Source organism: Capra hircus, chromosome 4 (assembly GCF_001704415.2).
Source record: "Capra hircus breed San Clemente chromosome 4, ASM170441v1, whole genome shotgun sequence".
Taxonomy (NCBI): domain Eukaryota; kingdom Metazoa; phylum Chordata; class Mammalia; order Artiodactyla; family Bovidae; genus Capra; species Capra hircus.
Window position 1 is genome coordinate 19031862 of NC_030811.1, and position 15739 is coordinate 19047600.

At 43.2% G+C, this 15739-nt stretch overlaps 1 protein-coding gene across 2 annotated transcripts in view; it reads left to right on the top strand.

The window, feature by feature from the left end:
• Positions 1-15739, top strand: part of DGKI (diacylglycerol kinase iota) — a 514485-nt gene that overhangs the window by 191741 nt on the left and 307005 nt on the right. For both annotated transcript variants that reach the window (XM_018046893.1, XM_018046894.1), the window contains exon 3: positions 5481-5576. In XM_018046893.1, the coding sequence (XP_017902382.1) occupies positions 5481-5576 (96 nt within the window). The remainder of the gene's footprint in view (positions 1-5480; positions 5577-15739) is intronic.

The window sequence follows — 15739 nt, forward strand, 5'->3', positions numbered from 1 at the left end:
GACACAGACGTACAAATGTATGAGTGCCAAGGGTGGGGGGAAGGAGGGTGTGGGATGAATTGGGAGATTGGAATTGACATATATACACTACTGTGTATAAAATAGATAACTAAAGAATCCACCTGCCAATGCAGGAGACGCGGGTTCCATCCCTGGGTTGGAAGATTCCCTGGAGAAGGAAATGACAACCCACTCCAGTATTACTGCCTGAGAAGTCCCATGGACAGAGGAGCCTGCTGGGTTACAGTCCGTGGGGTCGCAAAAGAGCCAGGCATGACTTAGCAACTAAACAACAGGAACAATGGGAACCTACTCTATAGCACAGAGAACTGTGCTCAACGCTCGGTGGTAACCTACGTGGGAAGGAAATACACCCAAGAGCAAACCAGGACTGTTCCAGGTTCGGCTGGGGGTGGACTCTGTTCCACACAGTTATTCAGTGACCCAGACTGACAGTTACTCTTACAACTTCATCAGAAGACTTTTAAACCATCCCAAAGACCAACTGCCCAGGTACCCAGTATGAGAACAGAGTATTGAGGAATGCCCACGAGAGGCTTAGTGGACCAAGTCTGAAAACAGTATACATCACTCTTGTTCATGGTTAGAACTGGGTCATGTGGCCACACTTGTTACAGGTGAGACTGGGTAGCAAACTCCAAGTGTGTGTTCAGGAAGAAGAGGAGAATGAATTTGGTGAATGGCTAGCAGTCTCGACTACAAAGGCCCAAGAGAGAAATTTGGATGATACCAATATCTATGGATTAGGAAGACAGGAAAGGAAAACTGGAGACCAACCACAATGATAATAGTAAGAATTACATTGAACTTGTATTAAATTCTCATTGTGGGGAAGGCATTGAATGTTATTCATTTTCACATTTAAACATCTTTGTGACTTTGTGAGAGAAGTAAAATCATTATTTCAACTTCAGTGGGGAGTGAACTGAGGTCTAGCAAAGTCAGAGAGACCCTAGGTCCTAGAGCTAGTCGGTAGCAAGTCTACCTGACTCCAAAGCTTATGTTTACTGATACTGAAGTGGATTAAGATTTACCAGAAATGTAAGAAAAAAACCAACATTTTATTTGTCTACTCTATTTATGGGTGAATGCCACCCAGCTGGATACCTTTATACAGAATTCAGGAGTTCCTAAGGTCACCCTCACTTGCAGCTTCTGGAATTCAAAAGACCACACTTACATTCAGTCATTCATTAGAAGGACTCAGAATTTAGTGAAGGCTGTTTTACTCACATTTATGACCTTTTACAGTGAAAGGAAAGTGAAAGTGTTAGTCACTTAGTCATGTCCTACTCTTTGCAACCCCATGGACTGTAGTTTGCCAGGCTCCTCTGTCCATGGAATTCTCCAGGCAGGAATGCTAGAGTGAGTAGCCATTCTCTTCTCCAGGGGATCATCACAACCCAGGGATCAAACCCAGATTTCCCACATTGCAGGCAGATTCTTTACCATATGAGTCGCCAAGGAATCCCAATACAGTGAAAGGACACAGGTTCAAATCAGCCCAGAGAAGAGGTGCATGGTGCAGAGTCCAGGAGATTCCTGTACAAGGAGCTTCCAACTGTTCTCTCCCAGTCAATTTGTGACAGAGCTAACTTCTCCCAGCAGCCATGGTGGGAATGTACGTATGGTGTATCGCCACCAAGGAAGCGCATCTGAACCTTGGTGACCAGAGTTTAATTGGGGCTTAGTCATATGGACATGGTTGACCACCTGCATGGTTGACCTTAGCCACTTGACCCTCTGGAGGTTGAGTTGATATACCCCACCACAAGTCAGTGCTATTTTAGTATATCTAGTATAAACCAGGGTCCCCAGGTAAACAAAGATGCCGTTATCAGGCAAGACATCCCAGGCACTTAAATTACCATTCTATAGTTGAGGGCCAAGGCCAAACCTCTCTTTGGGTAAGGTTACTTCTTTCTGATGCATTGGACAAGACAGATGTACAAGAAAAGGATGAGACGGGGAAAAGATAGTCTAAGAAAGGTATGTTTCATGTTTTCCTTGCATGACTGGCTTTTTCTTGCATGCTTCTGTTTCTGTCGTGATTTTGAAAGATTGTCAAGTCTCTCAGGCATCCATGTGTTTTTCTCACGGTGTATGACTCTGAGCTAATGGACAGGTAAAAAAGTAATTATCCTTTCTACTCCTTGGAACCTTATATAACAAAAATGTGATTCATTCATTGATTCTTGGTCTCATCTTTTCAGTTCCCTAAATGTTTTCATCGTCTACTGTTTGCAAGGTGCCAAGTGCTGGACAGTTAATGTCCATATGAAGGTTAGAATTTAGCATAAGAAGGAAACATAAATCAAATAGTCATGCCGATGAATGAATAATTGCCATCTGGGATAAATGATGGGAGATAAACATAGTTTTATGAGAGCAGCTAACAAAATGACTTCAATTTGAGGGTGAGTGTTGGCTTGAGAAAGTAACGCTCGATTTGGTGACCAAAGGGTAAATAGAAATTAACCACATAAGTCAGAATGGAGAGGAATAAATAACTTGGATACAGTAGACAATATACAGTGAAACAATTTTTAGTTAAGAAAGCACCAAATTCAGTGGACCTGGGATGAGAGGCTGCTTAGTCTGCTTGGGAAATACGAGGAGACCAGTGTGACTGCATGTCAGCAACCGAGAGGGAAAGAGAGAGAAGATGAGGTAACTGGACAGGGAAAAGGAGAGATGAGCGGGGCGGGGACACCAGGCAGGGGGCTGTCGGGAATGTTCCAAGCCAGGGGGAAGGAGGATCAGGTGGTAACAGTAGAGCTGGTGAGCATTAATTGGGTCTCATATACATTTTGAAGCTAAAGTCAGTACCATTATTTCCCGAACCCAATTCCGTCTGGCTTTCTTCCTTCTTGTTCACTGTCACTACTTTTGTCAAGATCATCAGTGACTTAACATGTTCACGTGGAGAAACCCAATGGCCAGTTCTCAGCCTTCAGCTTTTGACGCAGACCTTCTAGGGGCACTTTCTTCCTGGAAACGTTACTCTCTCTTTTTTTGCTTTCCTTGTACTTCAGTGGCCACTCCATCCCAGTCTCCTTTGCTGGATCTTTCCTATGTTCTCAAACTCTTAAATGTTGGAACGTTCCACGGTTCAGAAATCAGAGCTCTGCATCCACATTCCGTCCGTAGGGTTTTCCATTCTTGGCTTTAGATCAGTTAACAGTTGCCTCCCAAATTATTCATACAGTACAAACCTCTTCTTTGAACTTCAGACTTACAAAAAACAGCCTTCTCAACATCTTCACTTGAAGGTCTAAAAAGCATCTCAGAATTCCACATCCTCAAAACTGAACTCTTATTGCAGTGATCATTTCATAATGTATTAAAATATCAAACACTATATCATACACCTGAAACCAACATACTGAATGTTAATTATAACACAGCTGAAAGTAGAATAACAGAAGAACCTGAACTCTCCCTCCCTAAATCTGCTCTTACTCTAGTCCTCTCCCTGCATGCTTAGTAAATGGTGTTCCCATTCTTACAACTGCAAGTATTTGCTAAAAACTTCAGACTAGTGAAAGCAGACCCTCTGGGGGTGGGATGATAGTCAGGTATCCGTCAAAGCTCATCCGGTCATTTTAATGAGCAATCAGATTTGAGAAGCAGCGTGTTTGACCCAGCACCTTTTTCTTTCCTTCTTCTCTTACAAGTGTCGGGCTTTCTAATCAGGTTCCCCACTTAGGAGTGAAGCTAGTTCATCTTAGCAGTAGCAGTCCTTGCTGTGCATGGATAGTGATCAGCAAGCCCCTGAGTGCTTGCGGGGGTCGGGGCGGTCTTTAGTGCAGGAACATACCAACTGGCCTAGCGTGAATGAAGCCTCCCAGCCCAGTGAGTTATGATGTCTCTTACATCTCTGACTCCCAGGTTTTGCCTACTCCTACCCAGCTTCCTTGACCTACCAGGACTTAATTGCTGGCCTGCCTAGATTGGTATTATCAAGGATTTTTGACCTTTCCCCCACTGCAACATTTTATACTTCACTTTTTAAAAGAGTTGGTGGGATTTCTGCTGTAGTAAGTATTCCTAGTATTTGCTGCTATAATTATTTGTTTAGTTTCCACGTTCGTTGGTAGGTTTTACTATACCCTAACTCTGTGCCTGGGCTTCCCAGGTGGTGCGAGTGGTAAAGAAGCCGCCTGCCAATGCAGGAGACATAAGAGATGCGGGTTCAATCCTTGGGTTGGGAAGATGCCCTGGAGAAGGAAATGGCAAACCCACTCCAGTATTCTTGCCTGGAGAATCCTAGAGGAGCCTGGTGGGCTACAGTCCATGGGATTGCAAAGACTCAGATATGACTGATGCGACTTGGCATACAACCCAGTGCCTGGCACCAGGGGTATGGAAAAATGCTTGCTAAATGAATTGAAGAAAAAAACAATGGAAAGAAATTCTACAGATGATTATAAGTTACAGCTGGATACTAAATTCCCAGTTGTAGAATATTTGTTTGTTGAGCTTGATTTATTTAGGATAACTGGCAGAGCATTTCCTTTTAATTAATTTTTTATATTGTTTTCATCCATCACTGAGAACTTTTAGGGTTTCAAGTGAAGTGAAGTGAAAGTTGCCCAATCATGTCTGATTCTTTGTGACACCATGGACTATACAGTCCATGGAATTCTCCAGGCCACAATATTGGATTGGGGAGCCTTTCCCTTCTCCAAGGGATCTTCCCAACCCGGGGATTGAACCCAGGTCTCCTGTATTGTGGACAGATTCTTTACCAGCAGAGCCACAAGGGAAGCCCATAGGGTTCCAAACCTACAGCTATTCTCTGCTACTGGAAGTATGAAAATATTTTTAGAAGCAAGGAAATCATTCAACTTGGAGGACTTAGAATTGGGTGAAGGCCCTATTGAACTGGTAATAGGTTTAAATTGGTAGAAATTTGTTATGCTTTATCTATATAGTGACTTAAAACTAACTTTTAAGAAGCTTCTGGTTTAGAAGTATAATTTACCCATTAATAATATAAATGTGTTTTCAAGAAGTCTTTAAAATACTTTAATAATACTACCCTCCATAGCTAACTTGTTAAAAAGAATCAACTTTTAATAGAATTTTGGTTTCAGTTGTTGTGGACTCTGCAGTGGGCCTGGATGAATAAGGCTTTAGGTTGAATAACTTGAGGGTTTTTCCCCCTTATTTACTATGTATTTCAAAGATGACCACCGGCATGGTTAAAGCATCTTTGGAGCTAACATCTTCATTATTGCTCAAAATTTTTTCAAACACCTTTTCCATTTCTAGAATGTCAGTAGGACCAACTCCAGCAGTATTGTCAGGAGTGAAATAAAAAGTCTTTGGACTGCTGGGATTCACTAGTGTTCTTCCAAAAATCTAAATTTGAGATCCATTCTCCCCACCACATCCCGCCGCCCCCACTTATGCCTGAAAGGAAAATTGAAGTCAGGTTTGTCTTTTCTCTCCAGGAAAATGCCGTGAACGGGGAGCACCTGTGGCTGGAGACCAACGTATCGGGAGACCTGTGCTACCTGGGGGAGGAGAGCTGCCAAGTCAGATTTGCAGTGAGTGTGCGCCTGGCTCCCCTGTGGTCTGGCCTTTGTGAGGGAGCCTTGTGGGTAATTGAATCTGGAGGCAGCTGGGGTCACCTCGCCTGAATTTCCAAGGAGAGGTTTGAAAGAGCCCGTCCCTGTGAGACAGCCGACAGGGTTTATCAAATTAGCATGGCATTTAAGGGCTCATTTGAATGGTTATAGGTGTTTTTCTTGACTCTGCAGGTGGGACCGTGGAGTAAGGTGCTACTTTGTGATGATACCAGGGGTGGGTTTTGTTCGTGTCTGGGGGTGGGGTGTCTTGTGGGGAGAGGCCTGTGTGTGGAGGAAGGGTCTCTGTGGGAGGGGGCTCTCCTTTGTAGGGGAGCATGTGTGGTGGAGGGCACTGCTCTTGGGCAAAGCTGGAGATGAGTGCAGACCTTGGTCTGCTGGTGGATGCAGGCTCACAAATAATTAAGACTAGGCTCCAGATTATGACATTCTAGGAACTATTAATATATATGTGAATGACAGTCAATTGCATTAAGAGTATATGTGGCTTTTAAGTGTTTGAATGTTAAATCCTCTTTATGTTCTGTGAAAAGAGCATGGTTGCCAGGCAGTAAGTTGGGAGAAACTAAAATTTTAGTATTGAGAAAGTGAACTTAAAATTTTTGTGTGGTTTCAAATGATGGTTCCAAAAAGAAAGTAATAGGAAACTTAGAGTAGTAAAAAAGAAAGAAAGAAAGAAAAGATGTATTATTTCTTATTTGGAGGAAATTGGCATCATAATTGACCTAATAATATTTTTTTCTTTTTGATTATGCTTGTTTATTATGTGAAAGAAAGATTGGGGCAAAATGTAGAACCTAGAAATTGCGAATGACTATGTTTCTGTGAATAATGAAGAAGGAAGAAATTGAGTTTCTGCCAAAGTTTCTGGAAGAATATAGACCTCAGGGACTTTTATTAGGCTGCCTGGAATCACAAAGCTGGGGAACAAAGATCTTTAAAATTACATTAGCTGTTTTGATACCTAGTTTATAAGTTTTGTTTGAAAAACTTTATGAGAGTTTGGAGGACCAAGGTTTGTTTGAGTGAGGGTGGAACAGTTAATTATCAGTTAAAGACCCAGCTGTACAGGCTATCAATCCAAAGTCAGGAAACCTGGATTTGAGTCTCAGTGTTACCACTGGCTGTGTGACGCTGAGAATGCCTGACCTTTGGGTGTTGGTCATCTTCAAAGTAGAAAAATGGAGAAGGATTAAATTAATTTTGTTTCCAACTCAGATCTGTACTTTGTTGTTTGCATTTTTTTATGTAGTTGTAAATTCAGTTGATTTAAACATCATTTCAACTTTATGCATATGCATTTTCAATTAAAGTATAATTGCGTGGAACTCGATTAAATTAACCAAAACCAAGAGAAGCTCAGCTGTTTGGACTAAACTGCTATAAATGATGAATTAGCATTTGGATCTTAGTTAATTGCATAAATACTGGTCTTGATAATGGAAAATGGAAAAAATGAAAGCAATTCTTCCTGCATGTGTACTTTTGAACTGTTATCTACTGATGTTGCTGCCAACTAATAGACTGTAATTTTATGGGGTTCTGCCTTATTTCTAGATTACTCTTTGATCTTTTTCTGATGGTCTTTTAGGGTCAGCCATACGTTACCTCTCTTGACAAAAATATGAACAGGTACCTACATCCTCCTTAACCTTTGTTTCAGTAAATAGCACTAATTGATTATAACTTGGTCACTATTACCTCTAGGGCAGGAAAGTAATAAAAAAAGGAAATTTTAGGGAGATGTAAGTAAATAATGGAGTTATGAGATTTTCTAATGTTCTTTTGAACCTTCCTTATGCTTGCATCCCAAATACTTGGCTCTCTTAGCTCACTTTACAAAGTGTTTGGAAGATAAAGATCTCTCCTCCCAAAAACATTAATTAAATGAAGGCATAAGTTGGTGAGGAAGCTGAAGATCTGTGTTTCCTCATTTCATGTTCTGAAGGCTCAGTTTCTTTACCTGTAAAGTAAGGGAAATGTTTTGAGGATTAGGTGAGATAATGCATTGAATCAGCTTAGTTGCCAGACAGACGTAATGAATTAAAAGAGGAAAAAAAAAAAAAAAACAACCCTACAAAGGAGAAGAGCAGATAATTTACAGAGGAACAACTAATCATAAAGGCACCCAAATTAAAACAACTATGAAGAGTCAGCATCATGTGTCTGTTAACAAAGAGTTACAGAATGATACTACCTCGCTGGCTCGTTTGGAACAAAACTGGTTTTCCCACTATCAAAATTGTCCATATGTATTCATAATAAAAGCATTGGACCTTGCTCTCTCTAGCTTGCTCTCTCCACCTCATTTTGGCATCACGTTTTAGGAAGGACATTGACAAAGAGAAGACCCGGGACAGTGTAGGAAACTTTGTAGTAGAAGGAAGGAGAGGAAAGTCTCCTATAGAAGGGATGGGGAAGTTGGGAGGGGCTGTTATAAACAAAAAGTCCATTGAAGGAATCTGACAGTTTGAAGTATAGCGGTTTTTCATTGGCTAAGCTGTTGCCAGGTAAAGAGAAAAAAAAAATCTTTCTTCCTATTTATGGTGATAGTAAAGCAGTGTCACTCCTGCCAGAGATGCAAAGTACATCTCTTTCTGTTGGGATCTGAGAGGGGGCTTTCCAGGTGTCTTTTCCAATAGATGAAATCTCCATGTTGCAAGGTTTGATGCTTAAGGTCTTCATTTCCATGACTATGTTTTCCCTTTGGTGACCATGAGTTTGTTTTTGAAGTCTGTGAGTCTGTTTTTGTTTTGTAAATAAGTTCACTTGTATCATTTTCTCTAGATTACACGTACAGGTGATATTGTATGATACTTGTCTTTCTCTGTCTGGCTTCCTTCACTTAGTGTAATAATCTCTAAGTTCATCCATGTTGCTGCAAATGGCATTATTTCATTCTTTTTTATGGCTAAGTAATATTCCATTGTCAAGGCATCCCAGGTGGTTCAGTGGTAAAGATTCCACCTGCTAAGCAAACCTGGGTTCAATCCCTGGGTTGAGGAGATCCCCTGGAGAAGGAAATGGCAACCCACTCCAGTATTTTTGCCAGGGAAATACCATGGACAGAGGAGCCTAACGGGCTACAGTCCATGAGGTTGCAAAGAGTCAGACACGACTTGGCAACTAAACAGCAACAACAAATATTCCATTGTATATAAGCACCACATCTTCTTTATCTAGTCCTCTGTCAATGGACATTTGCACTGATTTCATGTCTTGGCTATTGTGAATAGTGCTGCAGTGAACATTGAGAAGAAAAGGGAAGTGTCTTGCTCTCCACTGTTAGAAAGGTAGACCTAAGTTCTAGATATAGAATCCACTGACTCTAAGAGTGGATCTTACACTTTGGTATAATAAAAATCACCTGCGAAACCTATTAACAATGTAGATTACTTTTTAAAATCCTTATTCCAAATGCTGATTCAGTATGTCTGGAGTTAGACTTGAGAAACTGCAATTTTCAATAAGCACCTCAAATAATTATGGTACAGATGGGCCACAAACTTAACTTTGACAAATACTGTATTATAAGGAAGACCATCCCCATGGAAAAGGAATGCAAAAAAAGCAAAATGGCTGTCTGGGGAGGCCTTACAAATAGCTGTGAAAAGGAGAGAGGCGAAAAACAAAGGAGAAAAGGAAAGATATAAGCATCTGAATGCAGAGTTCCAAAGAATAGCAAGAAGACATAAGAAAGCCTTCTTCAGCAATCAGTGCAAAGAAATAGAGGAAAGCAACAGAATGGGAAAGACTAGACATCTCTTCAAGAAAATTAGAGATACCAAGGGAACATTTCATGAAAAGATGGGCTCGATAAAGGACAGAAATGGTCTGGACCTAACAGAAGCAGAAGATATTAAGAAGAGGTGGCAAGAATACACAGAAGAACTGTACAAAAAAGATCTTCATGACCCAGATAATCACGATGGTGTGATCACTCACCTAGAGCTAGACATCCTGGAATGTGAAGTCAAGTGGGCCTTAGAAAGCATCACTACGAACAAAGCTAGTGGAGGTGATGGAATTCCAGTTGAGCTGTTTCAAATCCTGAAAGATGATGCTGTGAAAGTGCTGCACTCAATATGCCAGCAAATTTGGAAAACTCAGCAGTGGCCCAGGACTGGAAAAGGTCAGTTTTCATTCCAATCCCAAAGAAAGGCAATGCCAAAGAATGCTCAAACTACCGCACAATTGCATTCATTTCACATGCTAGTAAAGTAATGCTCAAAATTCTCCAAGCCAGGCTTCAGCAATACGTGAACCATGAACTTCCTGATGTTCAAGCTGGTTTTAGAAAAGGCAAAGGAACCAGAGATCAAATTGCCAACATCCGCTGGATCATAGAAAAAGCGAGAGAGTTCCAGAAAAACATCTATTTCTGCTTTATTGACTATGCCAAAGCCTTTGACTGTGTGGATCACAATAAACTGTGGAAAATTCTGAAAGAGATGGGAATACCAGACCACCAGACCTGCCTCCTGAGAAACCTGTATGCAGATCAGGAAGCAACAGTTAGAACTGGACATGGCACAACAGACTGGTTCCAAATAGGAAAAGGAGTACATCAAGGCTGTATATTGTCACCCTGCTTATTTAACTTTTATGCAGAGTACATCATGAGAAATGCTGGGCTGGAAGAATCACAAGCTGGAATCAAGATTGCCAGGAGAAATATCAATAATCTCAGATATGCAGATGACAACACCTTAAGGCAGAAAGTGAAGAGGAACTAAAAAGCCTCTTGATGAAAGTGAAAGGGGAGAGTGAAAAAGTTGGCTTTAAAGCTCAACATTCAGAAAATGAAGATCATGGCATCTGGTCCCATCACTTCATGGGAAATAGATGGGGAAACAGTGGAAACAGTGTCAGACTATTTTCTTGGGCTCCAAAATCAGTGCAGATGGTGACTGCAGCCATGCAATTAAAAGACACTTACTCCTTGGAAGAAAAGTTATGACCAACCTAGATAGCATATTCAAAAGCAGAGACATTACTTTGCTGACTAAGGTCCGTCTAGTCGAGGGTGTGGTTTTTCCAGTGGTCATGTATGGATGTGAGAGTTGGACTGTGAAGAAGGCTGAGCGCCCAAAAATTGATGCTTTTAAAGTGTGGTGTTAGAGAAGACTCTTGAGAGTCCCACGGACTGCAAGGAGATCCAACCAGTTCATTCTGAAGGAGGTCAGCCCTGGGATTTCTTTGGAAGGACTGATGCTAAAGCTGAAGCTCCAGTACTTTGGCCACCTCATGAGAAGAATTGACTCATTGGAAAAGACTCTGATGCTGGGAGGGATTGGGGGCAGGAGGAGAAGGGGACGACTGAGGATGAGATGGCTGGATGGCATCACTGACTCGATGGACGTGAGTCTGAGTGAACTCTGGGAGTTGGTGATGGACAGGGAGGCCTGGCGTGCTGCGATTCATGGGGTCACAAAGAGTTGGACATGACTGAGCAACTGAACTGAACTGAAGGAAGAACTTTAATAATCAGAGCTCGGACAACCAGCAAGAGCACAGGTGCTTGGAGAGATGGGCTCAAAGAGGGTGTTTATGAGTAAGTTAGTGGCCATCTTTCAAGGATGCTACAGTGGGGTGTACCTCTGCTTTGGATAAGGGTTTAGGCAAGGAAATCTCCAAGAGAGGCTCCAGTTTAAATATTCTATTTGTAGCTCTCTTAGAATTGAGCAACAGTTTTGAAAGGAAAAAAAAAATAAAAGCATGTGTAAGCAAATTATGTATTCTCATTTCTTTTAAAGAACCACCTTTGAAGGAAGCCAACCTGTTGGGTTTAGTATCAGATTACCATAACCAGGTGCTACCTGCAGGCTTATAAACAAAGTCCAGGCAGAGCATGGAGGAGGAGTGAATCCATCACTGAAGAGGTGCTTTTCACTCCATACCCTAATTTAGCAAAGCAAATGTCACGGGTGGAAGTTAAGAGAAAGGAGGAATCAGTGTGGGCTGAGTAGACAGAGGAGGCTTCATGGAAATGGGGCTTGAAGGCAGTATTGAAAGATGGGTTAGACTTACGTAAGTAGGGTGGGGAAGGAGAACTTTTCAGGCAGGGGGAGGAACATGGGCAGACTCAAAGGCAGGAAGATGCTTTGTACGAGGGAGGAGACAGTCACGAGACACCATGAACACAGCAAAGGGCATGTGTTAGGTAAGAATGGAAATCAGGATGGGTGGGGGTGTCTGTCTGTGTTTTCTCCACTGAAACTCAGAGTGCATGTTGTAAAAAATGGCTGTGTGCTGATGGAGCCTGGCCCTATTGTCTAAAGCAGGACGGACTTGAGTGTGAAACTGACTGCCGTGAACCTGTCACCCCAGCTTATGGGGACGGTGCCATAATTTATTTAAAACCAAAGCCATCCTGCAAATTCGGACCTCCTTCTGCCGTGCATGGATGGACCTGGGGGGCTGATGTTGGAGGACATCGCAAGTGAGGCAGAGACGATCTAGGACATGAAGACTGTCGTCGGAGCATTTGCTCCAGAATCTCAGGGCTGAACCCAGTTACCTTTAAACTTCTTCCTTTCGTATTTCCTCCAGTGACAACATTTAATACTGTAGAATGTCTGTGAGTAGATATTTAATGGGATTAAAGTTGTTCCCAAATCAGCAACAGTCCCCAAGCTAGTAATGGCTTCTTTTTCTCATCTGGAGAGAAGAAAAGGATGCAGAAGTAATGAAATTGGAGCAGAAGGATCATGATTTCCCATCATGATGATAAGGTGAAAAACTAAAAAAAAAAAAATTCCAGCAAGGACCACTTTTATTTCATGATATTTCCTTAAATGGATGTTTCTTTATTCATTTGTTCTACAAATATTTATGAGATGAGTACCCTGTACTAGAAACTTCAGACTGCGTTGAGAGTGACAGGTGACAGTTAATTGTAAGTGACAACGTCATGACTTAGTCGGGACACTCTCTAGAAGTCATTCTGGTGTGTGGCTGATCGGATATACAAAGATGTTCAGCCAAATACATACCTCATCCCAAAGACACTCACGCCTTCACTAAGAATCCACAGAGGACATAGATGTGCACACTTATTTTTACACCTAAAAATACTTACTGTATCACTGTGTAGAGGGGCAGACAACCGTGGTCACACTTGGGTAGTGGAAAGGATGGGGATTCTCAGTGAAACTGACCTGGGTTGGAAAACCTTTTGTTTCATCCAGGTACTGAGTGAATTTTGGACATAGCGTTTCACTTCCTTTTTGCTCCCATTTCCTGATTTATTGTATTGTTGTTAAGATGGACCCCAATGATTCTTATTCCTGGATAAGCATTGTCACTCCTTTTGAAACTTTATTTCTTAATTTTACTTTGTAAAATGGTTGGTTCCCTGCCACATCAGGATCTCTGGAGAGTGGGACCAGACATGAGTATTTTAAAAACAAACTCTATAGCTGATGTTATGTTCTGTCACACACAGTGGGTAGGGAGCCACTGATATACTTCATAGAGTATCAGGACCAACTGAAGTGGCCTGGAACCCATGTCTGGCGTACAGTAGCTGTTATGGGGTCAATTGTGTACCCCCCAAATATGCTGAGGTCCTCACCCCCATGACCCCCAGATATGACTTATTCAGAAATAGGATTGCTGCAGATATAATTAAGATGAGGTCACACTGCAGTAGGGTGGGACGTCATCCATTTTGACAAGCATCCTTACAAAAGAGGAGAGGGCACACAGGGGTAGACAGGGAAGAAAGCCACGTCCTGGTGCAGGCAGAGACTGGGGTGACAGAGCCACAAGCCAAGGCCTGCACCTATTACCAGAAGCTAGGAGAGAGGTCTGGACAGATTCAACCTCAGAAGGGTGCCAACCCTGTTAACACCTCGGAGTCAGGCTGTGCGAGAATTCACATTTCTGTTGCTTTCAGTTCCTCAGGGTATGGTACTTGGCTAGGGCAGCCCTAGGAAGTAAAGGCAGTATTCATTCTGTTAAAGTGAATTACCTTACCTGGCCACACAGGTGCCTGCATGTGGCTCTCAGATGCCCTCGCACAGGTACATTTAAATCGGGCTTGCTGGAGGATCTCAGTTGACAGGTATGTGGCTTTCTGGAAACATGAGCAGACAGACAGATAGGTGCCAGAAGCCAAGAACTATGGGAAAAGAAAAGGTAGAAAGGTGAGGGAGACTGCGTAGGTTGGGTAAGAGGGAAAAGGAGCTGACAGACTTCAGAGTGCTGTTACCAGATATAGCTTCTCTATTTTTAAACGTGCTTGTGTCGCCTTCTTTTGGTGGGTAGGCTAATGGGTACTGTTCTGCTTTTGGTATTGTTTTGTTGGTGTGTTTGGTGGTTTGCATTGGGCAAAAGTGGCCAACCCCACCTGTGACACCTGACCTTGATACTGTTTGGCACTAAGCAAATATAGTTTTAGGAAATGAAGGAATTGCATTAAGGAGGCCAGGGGAGATGGGGAGGAGGGGGAGTGGGGAGAGAGGAGCCGCTCGGATGCAGAGACAAGTAGCTCTGGATAGAAGTCCTGGCTCTGTCCTGCTGCTCTGCGTCTCAGGTCTCCCTGTAAAACAGTGATGGTTACATCTGCTTCTCGGAATTGGTGGGAGGATTAAATTAGTTGATAAAGGTTAACCTCCTCCTTCTTTGTCTCCTGTCCCTGATTGTACTTCAATATCATTAGTTGAATGAGCTAATCAGTACTTTGGTTGGACTTTGGTTTCAGCATGGCCTTCTGTTCAGGAGGATTCTGCCTAGCCCCGACAGTGAGGGGCTCGCACTTTCCCTTCAGGAGGATCTGCCTAGTCCCAACAGTGAGGGTCTCATACTTTCCCTTCAGGAGGATCTGCCTAGCCCCGACAGTGAGGGTCTCATACTTTCCCTGTCCTTTTGCTGCCGTGGTAGTACGCATAGTCTCCCCAGGTCGTGGGTGGAACCAATTGACTGCTATAAACCAAAGTAACTCCTTCTGGACTATATCTCCCAGGCCATATCTTCTTCTTGGTCAGAAGCCTCATCCTTGTCATTGGGCACCACGGCATCTGCTCACAAGGATGCTGGCTACGTCCCTGGGTTTTTGAAAGAAACTTGTAAGAAGAACGGGTACTTCCCTGGTGGCTCAGAGAGTACCAAATCCACCTGCAATGTGGGAGACCTGGGTTTGATCCCTGGGTTGGGAAGATTCCAAGAATACGAGGGCAGTAGCTCTCTGTCCTATTTGAAGGAAACTTTCAGCTTTTTGCTTTAAAAAGGAAAAAAGCTGGTGACAGTCCTGTCTGTTTCATTTCTGGAAGATGCGGGTACCGGACAGCAGTATGTGCAGATGCTGGTTTGCGTGCATCTGTGTGCTGGGAGCGAGAAGAGAGAGCTGGTCCCCAGCACAGGTGGCTGACGACCTCTGACCATCTGTGCATTCGGGTCTGGGGGGTGGACACCCCAGAACACCCACAATGGACGGGAGCTTCAGACTGCACTGGGACTGCCTGCTTGCCGCCTCTGGTCATCCAACACAGCAGACTGATGCTCTGTACCTCCAGATGGTGGCCTGGCTGGGCGGGTGCGGGCCCACAGAGAGAGAGAGCTGGGAGTGTGGCAGCGAAGCTCAGGAGCCCAAGCCAGCCTTGCAAGCTGTTTGGGTGCTGGTGCAAAGATGCCATCTCCGTGGAGCCTCTGAGGCCGCCGCTCTCTGCCAGAGACGCCTCCCACCATGAGGATGCTGGGGAGCTCATGAATGCAGATGACTCAGAGAGAACAGAGCCATCAACCAGAATAATTCTGAAAAAGCATTTGCTCAGACGGACTCTCTGCTTTTGACCCCTGAGTCAGGGGATGTGAATGGAAGAAGAGGGCAGGGTGTTCCCGTGGGTGCAAGGGGTGTTGCCCATATGTGTCTGGCCAGATGATCGGCAATTTCCACGAGGTCAGCCAGGTGCACACACAGAACTGAGACCAGCATGTAGCAGGTCCTTAGTAAAAGTTAGTCATTGTTGTTGTTACAACTATCATTATCACTGTGATTATTTCACATAGAGTGTTGTCTGTATACCTGAGTGTATAATACAGACCCCGTCCACTTTATGCACTAGAGAGAGTGATAAGATATGGAACCCAGGACGCTACAGGGTTCTGTCACTCTCCTAGCT